Here is a 20,793-nt window from a genome sequence, read left to right as displayed (position 1 = left end):
TTACTCAGAGGGGGTGGGGATCGAACCCACAACCTTCCACATCCAAGGTGGACACTCAAACCACTAGGCCACTGAAGAGGCCATCTCAGAGTAAAGCCTCACAGTATTTGGACCATCTCACAGCCTCATTCTCTTAAATTCAGTTTATCACAAAATAGTAAATTTTATATGTAGAGAATTTTTGTTTGCAATATTTATTTTAAATTTTAAATTTCAGTTAATTTAAATGACATGATGCAAAGATATAAGACTAAACAGACCATACTATGCAAGCATTTTCATACTAAAATGGATTTTTTAAATAAAAATATGATCATTTCAGTCATTATTGGGACCATACATTTTTTATTTTGTTAACACACTGTGAAGTGAACTCAAGGGACAGTTTGTTAACAAACTGTAAAGTGAACTCAAGGGACAGTTTGTTAACGCACTGTAAAGTGAACTTGAGGGACAGTTTGTTAACAAACTGTAAAGTGAACTCGAGGGACAGTTTGTTTAAATTTTGCATCAATGTAAAAGTCTTGCATCAGAAAAAATATCTGAATTTATTCAGACTGATGCATTAAATTAAAACAGATACGGTCTTTGTGTAATCACAGCATGTCGTCTTGTTGGCTGAGCTCACAAAAGGGCTGTCTCATATTTTTAGGTTAAATGGTTTAAGTTTTGCTTTACTCCAGTAACAAATTTAATAGAAATTAATTCAAAATCAGGGGTACCTTAAAGCAGTTTGATTGACCGTAATGTATTAAATGACTTAAGGGAGTGGCAATATTGAACTAACATATGATAAGAAGAAACGTTGGATTGAATGAAGCTACACCTCAAGTAACTTCCTGCTCTAGTAAATCTGTAATGTTTTATTATATAGAGACAATAATAATGGTATACTATGCATAGCATGTTTACGAACACTTGAATGAATCATAAAAAAATAATCACTGGTTTAAAATTCAGTACTGTTACTAAGAAAATTTAAACAGTTGACTTGAATATGTAATACTTAAAATTTTCTTCCTACATCTTGAAGAGTTTAATAATTATTGGATATCACCTTTAATTGATAAAATGTTAAATAATTCATGCCAGTATTGTTAATGTTTTGTACATAGTGTATTTGTATGCAAGTAAGCCAGTTACCTGAGCGTAAGTGATAGTTACATTCCAAAGATTGGTAACATAACTCGAAGTCGCAACTCAAATTTTTTGGGTTCACTGCTTTTAATTTTCATTTAGTAATATGTAATTTCGTTAACTTTAGTACCGTTTATTAACGTCATTTACTAGTCTTACCTTTTGTATTTTAGACAAATAATTTCATTACTTTTTAGTCTTCACTAAAACAAATTTAATTTTTAAAAATGTGCTGTTTTTGGGAAGGAAGTATTATACAGATGTTGAGGATTAAAGTTCAGAGGTCATGGCCACAATAACCAAAAGAAGGAAAAATAGTTTATATATGTTTACTTGTTTTCTACATCATTTTCCAACAAATTTCATGAAGGGAAGGATACTTATAATGACATCGCTTTTGGGGTTAAAAGATCAGAGTCAAGGTCACAGCGACCAAGAGATGGAGTTTATTTCTGCATGATCAGCTGAGTTCAGTTCAACATATCTTAATCAATGGTTTGTACTTTTGGAGAAAAAAATATTAGATATTGTATTAACAGTCAAAAGATCACTTGTCAAGGTCACAGGAAGGAAAATGATTTATGCATGATTCTGCTTGTGTCTTATTACAATGCAATTAAACACAATGAGATGGGAGTTAAGATTACTCTTGTTACCTCTATGCTTTAAAAAAGGCATGGGGATATTGTGATACAGTCTGTCCATAGGTATATATGGATGGCTAGATGTCTGTAGGTGTTTAAAGCCATCTGACTCCTTATACACTGTTCGAGCTAAACACATGAAATTGAGGTCAGTGATATCTCTGTGGGTATAGATTGTGCCAACATTTTCAGATTGGTGATCATGCCTCTGAGGGTGGGATGAATTTCAGATAAATCCCAAGTAGGTTGTTCAACATGTCTTCAAATTATTTTATGATAACTTGCCAAAGAGTCAATACATGCAGCCTTGGGTGATGCCCAGGGGGTCTTTTCTACCACCAAGAACTTAGCTCCTGGGTCATAAGATGGAAACTATTGAGAGCACAGCCGTATAACTATATATATATATATATATATATATATATATATATATATATATATATATATATATATATATATATATCCTCACCCTATAATGTTATGTACACTTACTGGACATAAAAAAAACATTTATATTGCAGCTGACAATTGACCCCGAGATCTATTCCTGCCCCCCCCACAAGAACTTAGCCCTCAAGTCATAGATTGTAAACTTGAGATCTACCTAGCTCTTCCCTTCTTACATAGTTTTGAAATACATCCATTTATGATGAGCTTATAAAATGGGACTGCTCCAGTGGCCTAAGTGGTTAGAGCATCGCCTTGGATGTGGCAGGTCATGGGCTTGAACCCCAGCTGAGTCATACAAAAGTCTTATGATAATGGCACTAGCATCTGCCTCGCTTCGCACTCAGCATTAAGAGGTTAGTGTTAGGACATGTCAGCCTGGTGTAAGGATAATATGATGGGGTGGGACATGATAATACATAACTGCAGCATGATGCCTCAGTGCTTAGACATCACTATAAACTGATACATGCAGACATCATAGCAATATAAATAAAAGTTAAAAGTCTAAATCACACACACACACACACTCTCTCAATACAGCTGTTTCTAGTTCACATTCAAAGTACAGAGATCTCAGTACAATTGTTTGTTTTTTTAGATCTAGCTGCATTCCTGTGGTGGTAGATTTTTAGTGTTAAGGCTAACATGATTTGTGCATATGTAGTAGCCATTAGCATTAGTTTTTACACTCAAAATTCCCATCTGCATCTTCAGTAATTGATAATATTATATAATCTGGACAATAAACATACATGAAAATAAATGCACACAGAAAATATGCACACATGGGCTTTCCAGATAGACGCACTTACCTGCGTGCAACAGAAAACTATCAATTTGGAGACATAAAAGTTTCTCTATTATTAGGTCCCAATTGTGTGTAAAATGTGACTATCTATATGTACTATCTAATGTTGTTACCTGAATACCATAGGTACTCGCTTAAAAGATGGATCCATTTGCACACACATGAAAAACATAGACCCTTATCTGCCATTGCATCATGCACTGGCAGATCAGGGTCTGTGTTGTTTGTTCAACTGATTACACATTACAAACGGCATAGCTGGACCTGACTTGTAAGGGAATATAGATGGCTTCTTCCTTCTTTGATCCATTACCAGTATCCTGCTGTAATGTAAATGCTGAATTTCACAACATGTTGTATTGTGATGCATTTTACTTCTTATAAACAACTTTTAAAAGACAGGCTACTAATTTAAAATCTATATCTACTTATTATTCAGATTCTAAAGGCTCTGTGGATAATATCTTCTTGGATTATTGTTAATCTTGTATCAGTTTATCCTACATAACTTAATACACTTTGTCCTGATTGCATATTTAACACAAATATAAGGATTTATCATAACTAGAATACTTTTTCTTCTAGTTCCAAGCAGTTGTATGTTAAATTTAGCTATAATTGGAGGGACCCAAGGTGACAGAGTGGTCTAAAGCGTTCGCATTTACCAATCACATCCATCTCATCTCTGCATGGGTTGAAGTCTTGGGCATGGCATATGTGGGTATGTGAGAAAGCTTACAAGTAGCTTCCTATGGGTCTGTGATTTTTTCCAAGGTCTTCCCAGGTTCTTCATCAACCACTTCCAGTTATACTGACCGCCATGTCTAGCCTATCATGTCCTGAAAATTGACATTAAGCCCACAACAGCTTTTGATTGGATCAATAAGGTTAAACAAATGTTTAAAAATGGTTTCTTCACAATTTTATCTTTTGGCTCCTTTACTAAACCAGCAAACATTTGTACTTCTATTTCCAAAGTCATTTCATTGTTTCATTAATTTACAATAAGTGAAAATCTGCTCAATATGTTTCCAAAATTAAAACATTTTCAAAAATTAGGTCAATTTTTGTAGATTCTTCAGAGTGTTTCAATGTAATCACCAACACTGCACAAAAAGTCATGTTGTGTTCAATGGTAAATGGAGGAGAGTTAGTTTGCAAATAGCTAATGCATAGTGATAATAAAGTGCTCTTTATTTCAAGTCAGCATATATCACAAATAAAACTAATAACAAGTATAGACATAAAAAGACTAGGTTAGACATGTTCCATTCATATCAAAGCATCATGATGATGGCAGTGATATAGACACTCATCTGGTGGATGCTAGCTGCCAGTCACTTAACAGTGAAGATTAAAATTAGATTACAAGATTGTTACCATAGTAAAATGATAAATATATGATTGAATATGCAGCCTGTGAAATGGGAATCATGAATACCAATTTATAAAATTAAATTTTCAAAACAAAATGAAGAAGGATGCCTTTTTTTCATCTTGAGCTTCTGAATTTATCTGTGTTTTAATTTACTGTTGAAAAAATGACCTCAATCTCCTGAATGCTTTAGCAGGGCTGTTGTGATATGTCCTCCATACAACAGCTGTTACCACATCTTGTAAACCACCTCAAGAAATTTATCATAAAATAGATGAAGAAAAAAAATGACTGTAGTCACTATTGTGACCAAGTATCAGAAATGTATTATACAAGCTAAACCTTAAGGGAGAATTTGTTTGCAGTTTAAATGGGGAATTCCATATTTGTCTCCCACCCTGTGGGTCCTTTATGGGAGTAGAACATAATTTATACACTCCATACTTGGCTCCCACCCAGGGGTCTATGGAGAAGGTCAAATATCAGTTATACATTCTATACTTGGCTTCCACCCCAGGGGTCCTTGGTTGGTGTCAAACACCAGAAATACCTTTGATACTTCCCACTACAGAGGTCCTTGGTGTACTTAATTTCAATTGCAGCAGTGACATTTATAAATATTCTGCATTAATAAATATTCTTCTGACAAAATTTATATATGCAGTCATAGCAGGAAGGTTATTCTACATGTATGGTGGAATTAGGTAATTGTCAGGCATAGGATGTATGTAAAGTACCGGTGTTGAATATACATTTAAATATGTTGAGATCTGAAGTGATGAGCCAGTGCTGTTTCTCGTGTTGTTTTTAAGTTGATGTATCCACCAAAGCTAAATCAAATTCCCCTATTAAACTGATATGACTAGTTCAAAGTTTGTTTTGAATTTCATTGGTAAACTATCACATGGGTCAGAGTAACAAATTATCAATGAGGAATTTTATGTGACCATTTTTACCCCACTGAAAAGGATAAAATACATGCACATTTGTAGTATACATTATGAAGTATGAACCATGATGAAAACATATCTGAAATAAAACTTCAAAAAACTCATTGCTAATTCCTTGCCTATAATCACACTAAATTAGCCACTTAATAAAATTAGGTAAATATTTAAAGCATGCCTACATAAAATGAAAAAACCAAGCCATCATAAAATGAAATAATGCCTACATAAAATGAAAATAATGCTGACAAATTAAAGTATGTGTAAATGTAACATATATTACAGCTAATTTAAGTTACCATATATACTCGTTTATAATTTGAGCCCAACAGCAAACTACACAGACTCAAATCTGCCAGCACATAATGTGCCAGCGAATCTGGGTCTATTCATTTTGTTTGCAATAATATGTAGAACAACCAGCAGTGAAGTTGACCTGCCAGCAAATTATGCAATGGCATGTCAAGGTCTATGTTGCCTGCAGTTGGACTAAGCCTATAAGCCAGTACATATGATAAGAAAAAGAACTAGAAGCAACTAACACTGATGAATAAAATCACAATGTTGCTGCTAAAACTAATGATCATGCCTATATCTAAAAACCTGTGCATGAGAAATGTACTGAAACACAATAGGTCAAAGTATACATGAACACAGTCTACTAAGGCCCAGTTTATTTTATGTTGCCAGGCTCCTTTAACATATTAGCATGATCTCTCAACCTCCAACATTGTTTCTTGTATGCATATATACAAAATTCGTTGAGACCATAATTATAATAGCTATATGAGAATAAAGATAAAAAAAATAACTTTTGTCTCAAAAGCTACAATGTAACATGATGTAACAGTTTCATGATTGTACACAGTATAAACCTTGTATTATACCCAAAAGGCTTTGTTTTCTAAGGACAACAAAATGCTGTACAAGACTTCAGCTTAAAATGCAAGTCTTTCACTGAATATGAATATAAGATGCAGATTTAAACATTTTGTTAAACTTCCTATTTTTAACCCGAAGTCGTTTCATATTCTGTATACAGTATATGCCGACATTCAGAAATTTTGACCAGTAAGGTTTACCTCAAGAAAGGGCCCCCAAGATGTGGGCCAGATAGCAGTTTTTAAACCCAACTGAATATAAGTCTGGCCCTGGACCTAATGTGGCCCACTGGCTAATTTTTTTCACCTGCATTGTGTACCGCATTCAGGGCACCTTGATGATCAGAATTACCCGAATGTAATAATACAGTTAGGACTGTCTGTATCTGCTTGATAACTGCTGCATTTATAATTTCATAAAATGTCAGAATCAAGGTAAGCAATCAAATTTCATTATTATACCATTTTCTTTGAAATAAAAACACAAAAAATTCACAGTGTCTAACCATTAGGGTAGTAGACAACATCTTGGACAAACAAAGCACAATGGAGTATCATTGCGCAACATTTCACTCATTGCCTGGGACAGTGTTGGCTTGCTGCCTATCAGAATAAATAATGACCCATGGCATGGATTTGGCAATTCCTAAACCCATGTGTTTATGTAGACTCAAACAGCACACTGATATTTACATTTCTGCATTCCTGTGTTGGAGGAAATACAATCTATGAGTAATCCAGTATATTCACAGGTCTGCTTTTCTTACTTTTAAAAAATGTATAGATGCTTATCTATGCAATACTCATGCTTGCCTGAAGACCGTTTGTATAAATTTCAAAACAAAATTCTTTGTTTAATCTATATTAAAAAAATCTGATAAAACAGAAGGAAATTTGTATTCGTCAATTTTAAGTTCTATAGTACATCTTTAAAGTTATTTTCAGATCTGATATCATGACATTTTCCTCTTCTCCTTCTTCTTCTTATTATTATTAGTATTAGTATTACTGCTTTTATTATTAACGGTTGTGATGATTTTCTTTTTAATTTAAAGCCATGAAGGATAAAAAAATGCCCAAATTAAACAAGTAGTTTGAAAGTGATCTTGTCCAAACTTTTACATAAGTTGAAAGTTATATGTTGCTATAATTCATGACTCATGTTTACTTTTTACTGCGCAATCACTTTGGTATTCATGTACCATATACATGTCTCTAAGTTGTGTCTAAGTGGAGAAACCCAGTCTATGACGTTTGTTAGGAGTACTGTGTCAGTAGAAAAAAACAATATAGACTCAGATCCACCTATGTAATATGAAATATCAGATCAGGATTGTTGTTGTTTATAGATGGACTTGTTAGCATGTATATACATTAAGTACATAAATACCTTGACAGCTTAGATCAACTTCCGTTTTAAACGTTTCTTGGGTTATTTTTGTTTGTTGGTTGCTTTTTTTTTCTTTTGACATTCCATTTATTTCAGTACCATGTACATGAAGGTTTGGATATGCATACAGTATTGACTATTCATTTGAGTCATGGTGGTGATGAAATCTTAAAGGTAGCATTTCAGTTGTTCAGTCTCAAGGATGACACTTAATTAACAACAGGTGCTTACAGTATGTGCATTTATTGTCTATATTCACTTTCAAGTCAATACCAAGTACAAAGAACATGGACTCTTATTTGCCATTTGCATAATGCACCAAAAGATCGGGGTCTATGTTGCTTGTTCTTAAACTGCATAGACCCAGACCTGCAAGCATATATTAGGCTATGATAGATCTGGGTCTGTGTGATTTGCATTTGAAATCAACTTATAAGTAGATAAGTCGTTACACAGAGTGCCGGATTACCAAATAGGTAGAGAAGGCACCGGCCAAGGGACCCCCGCGACAACGGATCAAAATAATATTGATAAAACATATTAGGAGATAATTTGCCAGGGAGGCGCCAAGATTTAGAATGCCAAAGCTCCTCCACAGGGTTTAATCCAATACTGGTTACATGAAAGTGAAAATGAAGTGGTAAAATGATAAATACTTAACTGATTCACAGCTTTTGGCAATATCATGGTGAATTCTTCCTTCATACTCTTTATAATGCCTTATACTGGATAAAATGCCTAATACTGCATATAATGCCTTATACTTTATATAATGTCTTATACTTTATATAATGCCTTATACTTTATATAATGAATTCTACTATTAATAATGACTTATACTGTATATAATGTCTTCGTAAAAAATATTAGTTTTCAAAAACTGCTCATTTCCATCAGATAGGGAAATTATACTAATTTAAATTAAATAATGAAATCCCACCCACACCTACCCCCAAAAAGGTTGTAAACTTTACAGTAGTATAGAAAAATCTGCAAAATCCAAATGCAGTGTGGTCTGTGAATGAGGTGAACCAGCATGCAGATAATTTATGGTACATGTATGTACCAGATTTTTATTACAAAGTACCTACAATGTTTGACATGACAATGTTTGCAATCATCCAGTCCTTTAATCCTTAAGCTAATAATTGTAATGCATGAGTTGATAATGTACTAACACAAATAGTTACTACTATGTTCATTTTTAAGTCCAGTCTAGCTGCAAACAACATAGACACTAATCTGCTGTTGTACTATGCATTAGCAGCTCTGAGGGTCTGTGTTGTTTCTGATTACTCTTGACAAATGACATAAACCCAGATCTGCCAGGACACTATGCAGTGTATATTAAGTTATTATGTTTGCAGTTGGAATCAACCCTATAAGCAAGTGTATACTGTATTTATTTGGTTCCGACTTTTCACTTAATACTATGCTAAATTAATACAAAAGCAAGGACAGAAACTGGTACAAATCCAATGGCAAGTACATACATGTAGTTGATAATAGCGTGTCTGCTGTAGAATATTTGAATGGCATCACAAGTCTTTAACTAGGATGTCCATTTTTTAAATCTGATATTTATATATTTTATCCTGGTTTATTACTTCAGGAAAGTTGGCTTTACATATAGTATACAGACATGAAAATTAAAAGTGAATTGGATTTTTTTTGGGGGGGTAACATTTTTATCAATTTTCCTCCAATATTTTGCAGTTTTCACCTTTTTCTGTAATAGCTTGATTTTAGGTCTGAGTACACAAGCACATGTATGTATGTATGTGTGTGTGTATGTATGTATGTGTGTATGTATATATATATATATATATATATATATATATATATATATATATATATATATATATATATACATACATACATGTATATATGTACACATACAGTGTCTCCAAAATCATGGAAAATTGAAGAACTCCATTATTTCACAATTTCAGCAATGTCTTTTTTATGATGTCTTAATTATGGAATAGAAAATTATGCAAATCACGGAAACAAATTTAAAAAGGGATCGGGCACAGTATTTGTACACCAACAAACATTTAACTTATCTGGCACAGTATGCAATAGGGATATAAATTTCTGGGTCAAGATATTTCAGAAACTAAGGGAAACGTGATATTTTTTTAATGTGAGAAAAATTTGATTGAAAGAGGTTATAGTTTCCGGTGATCCTTTGAAACGATTTTCAGAACATAATTGTTTTGCAAGCAATTTACAAGATTAAATATTGCAGTGTGCCTAAATCACAATGATGAAAAATATAATTCAGGAATACTGACAGATATACTGAGAGCTGGGATTGAGCAACGGTTATCATAGTAGACTTGTAACTAAAATCGAGACATTTGAATCCTACCACTGGATCAACCCATGCTGGCTTTACTGTGATTTGCGCATGAGCAAGGCACTTCACTCCAATTACCTCAGCACCAAAGAATCTACTTATGAAGCTTTGGCAGTAAAACACTAAACCAAACCAAAAATCAAAACGATAAAACACAACAAAAAATAAAGAAATGAATGCTATAACTGCTGGTAGAAAGCCAAACTCATAATGTAAAGATTCCTGGTTCAATACCCATCTAAGCAACCCCAGGATAGTTGTCACAGTGTGTCTTTGGGAAAGGCACTTAACTCCCATTTCCTTGTCATAATATAACCAATCAAGTGTACTGTTAAAAGCTGATCAACCTGAACCAGCAGACCAAAAGGTGCACTGTGACTGTAGACAGGAGAAAATACAATTTTAATAATAACAGTTGCTGCTATGAAGTCAGATTTGATTTGATTTATGCAGTGTTTTTTTTTTTTATTCTAGTGTTCCAAACTTTCACTCCTCTTCATTATCATATCTAAATTGTGAGAATAATTGCCAACTTGAACATTTTCTGCCATGTCTCTGTCATAAATGTCACGCCTGGAATTCCTCTTCCAATTAATAACCACTTTACTTTTACACCGGAGAATCCTTTTCCGAATATGGGGAATGGTCATCATTCCTGTTCAATGACCTCATCTCCTCCTCATCCCCATGTATCTCCTCCTCCCCTTCACTGGGTCCTACCTTGACACACAGAACAATAGTTAGGATCATTCCCAAGAACAAAACACCACAAATGATACCCAACACAATCATACCAATGGAGATTATTTGGAACAGTTGATTGCTGATTGGCTCAAAACACCCTTCAACATACAAATTCTCATTCTTTGCATCATATGGAGGGTGAAGTGGGGGTCCATAGAGAGGTGGACCCAATAGATCTGGGTCTCCTCCCTGACAGACAGCAATGTCCATATGATTATCACAGCAGCTCTTTGGTACATAATTATGTCTTTTCTGCTCAGGTTGCATGAGGCGATGCCACAAGCTCTGTTTACGATATAAAGCCCATGATGTGTTGTCATTCAAGCCTCCATAGGCTCCACAGCATTGATAGGTTTGCTGCAAGATATCCACAGACTCTGTAAAATATTGGTTAATTTCACTTGTATTAGTCATGAATCCATAGGTTTGAGTGATACTGTAATGAAATTGTTCCTTCACTGTATTAGTGCTCAGTTTGTCTCGAAATACAACACTCATAACACATGCTCCAGCAATAATGATAGTAACAAGAAAAAGGGAAAACAGGTAACATCCCAGACCTGAACGGTCACGTCGTATCCCACAACACATACAGAATGACAAGAGGAGAGTTAAACCTCCACCTCCTATTAGTCCATAGGCAATGATTTTCGGTAGGTCATTTCCAAACAGAATGGCAATCCGTGTGACATTTACTCCAGTAGTAAGACTCCATATTCCTGCAGCAACAGCTCCAGCACTCACAAGGAAAATGAATATATTTAGAATTTGTAAGGCACAATTCAAACAGGTCAGAGCTGTGAGACCCTCCTCAGGATTAACGCTATAACTTCGATGACTACGAAAAGAAAACACACTTGATAATCTGTCTAGTTTAGGCCTACGTGGTGAGTAAGAACTGGGATCAGCATGTTTTAGTGGGCTACTTTGGTCATCAGTCTGATAGTCATATGCTGATTTACCTGTAGAAGGAATATCTCCCGTAGAAGGTTGACTTTCATTCCTTGGAACAGTCGAACATGTTGCAGAGGAATGCATAGTGTTTGGACTTGTTTTCACAGGAGTTTGATGAATAATGCAGGCTGCCTCAATTGGAACACGATTGATGGGGTGTTCAGCCTTTGAATACCTTGAAAAATTGGTTGCACAGTTAGGAGATGACACATTCGATACACACTCTGAGTATGCTGAGGGCTTGATTTCAGTCAGCTTTCTATCACTTCCAGTGTCTAGTTTGAGTAGCTCAGTTTCAGAAGGATCCCTATGCATCCCTGTGACATAGACGTTGCATGCAGTGTTTCTACAGTTGTCAGATCTGGTTTGGGTTTTTCTGTGGTTTGCATAACAAGAAGAAGACTCCTCATCTGATATTCTGTTGAGGGTGTTTGACCTCATATCATTTCCACTTGAATCAGTAACAAGTCCGGAGTCTGTATTCTTACACTTTACATTGGTATTTCTTGCCTTGGTAGTGTATGGACTCCGTTCATTGTCATATTCCCAGTTGTCTGGAAGATTCTTTACCGTATCAGTAAAATGTGGTTTTTCACTAATTCTGTTGTACTGACAGGAATAAATTGTGTCATCTACAAAATTGTCACAGTAATCTGTATCAAACTGTGTTGTCTCAGATGTTACACTTGTACTCTCTGGAGATGAGCTCCCATGCTCTAAATGGAATTGATCCCAATCAAATAGTGTTGATTTATATTTTTCATTAGAATTTCTCTTAGGTCTGGAAGGTTTTCTGCGCCTGTATTTTTTGTCACACTTGCAAATCAGATGTGACTGAGATAATAACCCACCTTTCTGAGGGATGTGAAGGGATTGTTCACTTTTTAGTCTCTTCTGCAATTTTGCACGTTGTTTAATAGAATTGTCATGTTTTGGACAGCCGTGGAACTCCTCTGTGTCGTCAGTGTCCGATGGATAATAGTGTAATGGAAATGTATATTGAACAGGAGGTTTTTGTATAACTGTCAGTCCTGGTAGGTCGTCTGTTTGGATACCAACAGTTTTTCCACGTTTATTTTCCTTCAAACTGCCTACTTGAAAATCACATTGAATGCTTCTGTCCATGATTTTGAGGAGTATGTTTCTACTTCTACTACAGTATCTACTTCTACAAATAGAGAAATGTCTAATATACACATTGCAGAGAAAATCAGAAGTTTGAACTATAAAAAAAAATTATTTGATCATCAATAATTTTTCACTTGGTACACTATAAATCCACTTAAACTTGCATATTGTTGTATGCAATAGGTAACTTCTGTCCAGCAACACTTTTATTTAGAATCTTTGGTTAGTACGATCCCTTCAGTTTCTATTATTCATAAAGGACTGACTTATGGACACTTACTGTGATATACATTTTGTGCATTCAGCTATTAATGGATCCAAAAACTGGACATGTCCATAAATTGGAATGTGAAATTTGAAGTGTTTGCTCAGTTCATCAGCCTGATTGCTTATTCATCATAGACATTGAATCTCTCACTTGTAATTAATGATTTCTGTCAACATATTCTCATGTAGCCGTCATCACGTTTAACATATCTGAATCCAGATTAACCTCTATTGATAACTTACATCAACTTGGATTTACATGTGTACCAGTAAGCTTTCAATACTGCACAGGTTCAAATTATGAAATCACATGGATTTCTTTCCTTCTGGATCATAGAAATAAAACTGAATCAGACTAATTGTCACTGATTAGTTTATATTGATTGATAAACACACCAGCTTTTATGATACAGTTGCATTCAAAAAGTTATGTTTCAAAACTGTATATATTGTAGGATCAGAATTGATATGAATTCAGTCATTAGACTGCACGAGTTGTTACTATTTGGTTCACTGATTGTTCTCAGGTCTCATGAGACTGTGAAATGATGAGAAACTCCTTTAATTAATTGCCTGCTGAAATGAGAATCACAGTATTGGTCTGAAAATAATTGGGCTTGTAGGCATAATCCACAATGCATCCATCACTCAGCAGATTAAATTCAGTTCATGTTCTTTTTAGTATTTGCTGATGGGATGCATCTCAAAAAGTTCTGGCTGCAGCAAATGATCAGAAATTAAGTCAGCATTCAGAACATAAAGTTTCTAATGGCCACTTTTGCTGTGACCATATTGCATCAGCGTTTAAAAAGCTAATGTCAAACAGGAATAGAAAGTTGCATGTTAATTTTGATTGGTATCTAAATGTAGTATCTTTGCAATTTGCCTGTATCATTGGATGGTATCCTTTTATTTGCCTGGCTTAAAAGCATTGGTACAGATTTCAGTCAGGTGTCGGTAATTATGAATACTGGTCTTCGTTTACACAATTTCTATTGTATCAATAACAGTCTAACAACAAAAGGTGGTGCACAGATATCAGTTTTATGGCATCAGAATAAAATTCTACATTTCTGATTATCATAAACTGTTCATAATACACTAAGTTACACTGGATCATGGGTTATTTCAAATTGAAAAAATGTAATTTAAAGCAGAAATTGTTTTCTTCCAGAATGATCGGCTGAACACAAAATCCTTGATATTATGTGAATGTTAAAAGACAATCAATTCCCAATTTCTGTTGGTCAGGGACTATTATTAAGTAGTATCCTCTAACTTTAAAATGGATTTTGTTACAGGCCTGTAGGGTTCAATGTGCTCATTTCCATTCCCACAAAGGAGGTAGAATCTGCACATTTATATTCCTAATTTGAGAACAACTTTCTCATATTAACGTTTCTGAACAAGCTGTTGTTAGAATGATTTGAATTAGTTTAATATCCCATTTTAGAATAAATTGTTTATGAAAGTAATAATGTGCACTTATTTAGTGCATTTATCAAATCTCCCTGTACGAAACATGAAATCTCAAATAGCCAATTTTTATATTCACTTTGCACTCAGCTGTTCCACAAATTATGAAAGACGAAATCCCAAAGTCAATCATGAAGTACAACACGACTTCAATGTGTTCTCAAAATATGTGCATACAGCTTTAGATGTATCAACAATGCTGCATTTGTAATTCTTGAAACGAGTCCCCGAGGTTCAGTCACACTATAAATGGAGACAATTGAATGGATGCAGTCACACATCACCGTAGGAAAGACATGAAATGGCTGGCTGTAAATAAGTACATGTATTGACCCAGAAGTCACTCCTACAAGTACACTGTACCTTGATCACTCGGCGAACATAGGATAACCAGAACAGAAGTTTATGGTGCTTTGTCCATCTATCTTACGTGGCGGTTACCACATGAAATACTGTGCTAGTCAATCAAGTCAGTTATTCCTCCTAGTGTACTTTCCAATTTATCCACAATCCTTTAGTTCAAAACATCACCAAGTAAACTGGAGCATTTACAAAGACTTAGATGTAATTTCCATGCATAGCTGTTAATATCCAGCAACACAACTTAATCCAGGTGCATTTAGATAAAGAAAGTTTTCAGTCCAGCAATTTAAGTCACAAACCACATTCTCTTTTCTACTAAACACACGTGATTTTGTTTTCCTTACTTGCGTTGTAAAAATGCTTGCGGTAGATCTTTCTCAAGTTACAAAAGTGTATGCATTAGCCATTGAAACTAAATCAAAGGGAAGATTCTAGCAAACACGTCTGTGAAAGACCTATAATTGAACAATAGGACTTTCCTCCCCCCCGAGCTCTAACAGGACTATTAAAACCAACTGTAGACAAGTAGGTGTACCTTGCTCCAAACTGATAAATTCCAGGACTGTTACCTCGTAGGTTTAGCCCCAAGCTCCGAAAATGGGACGTTCATGGGGTAATTTAGTCTGTATAGATAACACGATGACAACTACCATACAGTTCTGTTCAGCTGTGTACTTCTAATTAGAAAGAATTCAGTGAGAAGGGTCGACACTGGTGACGTATGGGCTGCCACAGGTGGTCACATTGATCATTGATGTAGTTTCAGATATTTAGTATCATGACACGTAGGAGAGGCAAGAGCAGACTTTTATATAAGGTATATAGTACCTTATACTTATGTAAGGTAAATACACTCTGTACAAGGGTTACCTGTAGACAGGTGTATACAAACTACCTATTGTGCACAGGTAAATAAAACTTGCTTAGACCAGGTCTAGTGCATATAAAGTTGAGGTACTGAAAGGGTGTTTACCGTGTATAAGGATAGCCTTAGAGACTGACCATTTAATTTTATGGGGAGGGAGGGGTAAGGGTGCTTGGGACTTTGATTTAACACTAAATCATTTTAGTATATATATATATATATATATATATATATATATATATATATATATTAAGGTCACTAATTGATTCTGAGTATGAAGAAAAAATTGAATAGTACAATGCTCAAAAAGAAACCTGTGTTTGTGGAAATCATATTTCTCATTTGATTTTAATGATCACTAACAGTGAAGTATGGGCCTATTAAACACAGACATGTGGATTCAAAGAATCAGGTTGTCATTATTTTATAAATAAAATTCTGATAACCAGGATATTTGATTACCATGAAGAAATTACATATATAATTATGTATATGAAGTAAAAATACATAGATATTTATGAACATGAAATAAAAATAAATACATATGTATTTTTGAACATGAATAATGTTCATGTTCTTTTGAATTGACAACTTTTCTTTTGTGTAGCCATACCCTCATCCTCCTTCTTGCGAACACACATAGCTCACATTTCCTCAGTATGATATAGCCAATCATGTGCTCAAAGTACTTTATATAAAAAAATCCAACCATTAACAACCTTCACCCACCCACCATGTGCACATCAACATAATGGCATATTTATTCATGAGGTTTGGTGTTATTGACAGTTCACTACAGTACTGTTATAATTAGGGATTTTGTTTGTGAGGTCTCCTGTTATTGAGTTCACTACAGTACTGTTATAATTAGGGATTTTGTTTGTGAGGTCTCCTGTTATTGAGTTCACTACAGTACTGTTATAATTAGGGATTTTGTTTGTGAGGTCTCCTGTTATTGAGTTCACTACAGTACTGTTATAATTAGGGATTTTGTTTGTGAGGTCTCCTGTTATTGAGTTCACTACAGTACTGTTATAATTAGGGATTTTTTTTTTTTTTGTTTTTTGGGTTTGGTGCTTTATAGCATAAAAGTAGGTTATTTAGTGCCAAGGTAATTGGAATAAAGAGTTGTGCCCAAGGACACACCATGGTAGCTAACCCAGGCTAGTTTGTTGATTGGATTTTAACCCAAACCCTTTCGGTCCTGAGTCCAGCACACTGCCCACTGAGTGGTCACCATTCCATATACATGTAATTAAGGAGAGCTGTACTGCAGACTATATTAGACTTGTCAAATGTCCCCGCCCAAATAAGTGTCCCAACCCCATTTTGAAATTATTTAAGGCATTATTATACACTTGGGATTTGTTTATCTTCAAACACTCTGATGACAACTATGGTTAGAATTCTTCAATTTGTATTTGTCAATTTGTAATGGATACCATGTATGCCTAATTATATGGTAAAGTAGGTGGCTGGTGGTTCTAGTACTGCTTATAGAATGCAGCTGGAGTGGGCTCTCTCTGAAGTAAGAATCAAACCAACTACAAAAAGTGCCAGCACAGTGACAATAGGGCAAAGTTTATAAAATAAAACAAATTCAGGGTGGAATTAGTACTCTTTGAAACTTTATGACTTTTTACAGCTTATCACCAGCACAGATAAAGAGAGTTGGCAATGGTAGTTGTGGGAAGCAATGAATTTAAGAGTGACAGTTTTCCTTCAGTATTTATCCCACTACATTTTTCAATGTGTCCTGGACACTTATTAGGCCACCATGAACCTTAGAAAAGTGTTGAAGTTTGGGGGATCTTGTCATCTTAGTGAAATGGTGGGTTAGAGAGAAGATTGGAATATACTGCAAATGTGGGAGAATTTTTCATTGCCAACAGTTGCTCTAGTTTAACTTTATGCAGATCACATTTTTATTGAGCCCATTTAAATACCAGTCAGAATATAAATCCATGAAGTACTTAATCAATTTTTGATTCATTTACAATTTTTAGGTGAAACAGGATCCATAAATAGGGAAGATTTTGACAGATAAAGGTTGAAAATGAAATGTGACCTTCATCATCCAAATACTTAAGATCCAGATAAATGTTTTTAACCTTTAAGCATCCAAAAGTCATTGGGTATTTGGAAATCTGGTTGCCATATGCTACATTAGTGTGTTTAACCTAAGCTATACACTGTTTGATTGTGTGTTTAAGCATGGTAAGTCTCATAAATATTGCTAACAGATAAGGTAAACTTTCTAGGTAAATTGTTTCACTAATAGACAGATATTAATAGGGGTACTCCTACTAATAAAAATAATAATTTTATTTGATTACAGGGTTTTTGGTCAACAAAAAAATAGAAGTGAAAAATATATAATATGTAGACCAACTGATCAGAGTTTACATTGTTTGTATTTGCACTTAAGTTACAAGTGAGTATAGGTATACACATTAAATACTATTACCCAATACTACTACCCATGTCCAGCCATCCATTAAGCTTTGAATTTAAACCATTTCAGCCATTGTGGTGGGGCATCTGTGTCCCATTACAACATTTCTAGTTAGAGTTCAGATATGTATAATTTAACTACCACTTAATGAAATGAGGTCATTGACTTCACTCACCTTATAACAGGAACCATGTTATAATGAAATGCATTATAGTGAGGGAGTACCATTAAAATGAAAGGCCTTATGGTGAAGGAGTACTGTGTTATAATGAAGGGCTTTATGGTGAGGAAGTACTGTGTTATAATGAAGAGCATTATGGTGAGGGAGTACTGTGTTATAATGAAAGGCAGTATGGTCATTGAGAAGTATCATAATGAAAGGCCACATGGTGAGAGAGCACTGTAATGAAGGGCTTTATCGTAAGGAAGTACTGTATTATAAGGAAGAGCATTATGGTGAGGGAGTGCTGTGTTATAATGAAAGGCCTTATGGTGAGGGAGTACTGTAATGAAGAGCTTTATGGCGAGGGAATACTGTGTTAAAATGAAGAGCTTTATGGTGAGGGAGTACTGGGTTATAATGAAAAGCAGTATGATCAGGGAGAAGTTTCATAATGAAATGCTATATGGTCAGAGAGTACTGTGTCATAAGAAAAGGGAGTGCTGTGTTATTATACTGAAGTACATAATTCTGTCTACTGCAGCCATGTCTGCCTTGATCTATATTGTATAAAAGTAATATTCCTGTAAGTTGTAATCATTCCAAGAGAGGGCCTTGTTGTATTTTGCCTGGAGTTATGCCATCATTTGATAATCTTGTTGATCTAGATACACTAGATAAGACATTCATTTAGTGCCTTATGATAGATGATACAAGATATCATATCTTAGTCTGCCATATGCTTGGTAATGCTACACATCCCAATACACTGCATTGATTACAGCACTCATTCATGTGAAATAATTCTGTATTGAAAAGGACCATATTTCAATCTCAGCATCAAACTGTTTAAGTTTATTACTTTTTTTTAAATTTTTGTGCAGTTCAAGTTGAGGAATTATTTCATTCTTCATGAAGTGAAAGCCCAAATTTTGGCACAGTGTCCATAAGTTTAGTTTCTTGGCTTGTATGCAAAGCTGTATTGCATTAGTTTGCTTTTTTGACTTGTATACAAAGCTGTATTGCATTAGTTTGCTTTTTTGACTTGTATGCAAAGCTGTATTGCATTAATTTGCTTTTGACTTGTATGCAAAGCTGTATTGCATTAATTTGCTTTTGATTTGTATGCCAAGCTGCATTGCATTAGTTGCTTTTGGACTTGTATGCCAAGCTGCATTGCATTTGTTTGCTTTTGATTTGTATGCCAAGCTGTATTGCATTAGTTGCTTTTGATTTGTTTGCCAAGCTGTATTGCATTAGTTGCTTTTGATTTGTATGCCAAGCTGCATTGCATTAATTTGCTTTTGATTTGTATGTCAAGCTATATTGCATTAGTTGCTTTTGATTTGTATGCCAAGCTGCATTGCATTAATTTGCTTTTGATTTGTATGCCAAGCTGTATTGCATTAGTTGCTTTTGATTTGTATGCCAAGCTGTATTGCATTAGTTGCTTTTGATTTGTATGCCAAGCTGCATTGCATTAATTTGCTTTTGATTTGTATGCCAAGCTGTATTGCATTAGTTGCTTTTGATTTGTATGCCAAGCTGTATTGCATTAGTTTGCTTTTGACTTGTATGCCAAGCTGTATTGCATTAGTTTGCTTTTGACTTGTTTGCTCAGCTATATTTGCATTAATTTGCATTTGATTTGTATGCCAAGCTGTATTGCATTAGTTGCTTTTGATTTGTATGCCAAGCTGTATTGCATTAGTTTGATTTTGACTTGTATGTCAAGCTGTATTGCATTAGTTTGCTTTTGACTTGTTTGCCAAGCTGCATTGCATTAATTTGCTTCTGACTTGTATGTCTAGCTGTATTGCATTAGTTTGTTTTTGACTTGCAACTGTTTTAACTCTGAGGCTGAACACAAGCTTTACCGTGACTCATATTTGTGATTAAAGACCTGTTTGTAATCTGTGCAGCAATCTGATGAAGTGGTGTTGTAATCTGTGCAGCAATCTGATGAAGTGGTGTTGTAATCTGTGCAGCAATCTGATGAAGTGGTGTTGTAATCTTGTGCAGCAATCTGATGAAGTGGTGTTGTAATCTTGTGCAGCAATCTGATGAAGTGGTGTTGTAATCTGTGCAGCAATCTGATGAAGTGGTGTTGTAATCTGTGCAGCAATCTGATGAAGTGGTGTTGTGTGTATTCTTATTTACTGTAAATTAGTATAATATTTGTGAATATCAGTTTTGATGGTTAAAATTGACTTTTTGTTTGATACATTACTCAGTGGACTAGGCAATGAATACTTCATGTTTTAAGTACATTACTCAATGGATTGCAGAAGAAGTACTTATTGTTTTCAGTTTTAAGTGGACAAGGTAATAAGTATTTCATGTTTTCCATACCTTACTCAGTGGACTGGGGAAATAGTACTTATAGT

General features: G+C 34.7%; 2 protein-coding genes across 2 annotated transcripts in view; one reads left to right on the top strand and one right to left on the bottom strand.

Annotated features, from left to right (window-relative positions):
• LOC149784385 (uncharacterized) overlaps positions 1–20,793 on the top strand; it is a 178,257-nt gene that overhangs the window by 35,108 nt on the left and 122,356 nt on the right. The window lies entirely within an intron of this gene.
• Positions 4,216–15,567, bottom strand: LOC149784387 (uncharacterized). Its single transcript, XM_089932448.1, has one exon. The coding sequence runs from the start codon at positions 12,815–12,817 to the stop codon at positions 10,604–10,606; it is 2,214 nt and encodes a 737-aa protein (XP_089788574.1). The 5' UTR covers positions 12,818–15,567; the 3' UTR covers positions 4,216–10,603.

The sequence above is a fragment of the Sinohyriopsis cumingii genome, chromosome 14 (assembly GCF_028554795.1).
Source record: "Sinohyriopsis cumingii isolate HCF-2022 chromosome 14, ASM2855479v2, whole genome shotgun sequence".
NCBI lineage: Eukaryota > Metazoa > Mollusca > Bivalvia > Unionida > Unionidae > Sinohyriopsis > Sinohyriopsis cumingii.
Note: the sequence above shows the minus strand (reverse complement) of the source record. Positions and strands in the feature narration are given on the sequence as shown.

Coding starts and splice junctions, on each gene's coding strand:
- LOC149784387 (XM_089932448.1), bottom strand. CDS start 12,817: ATGGACAGAAGCATTCAATGTGATTTTCAAGTAGGCAGTTTGAAGGAA.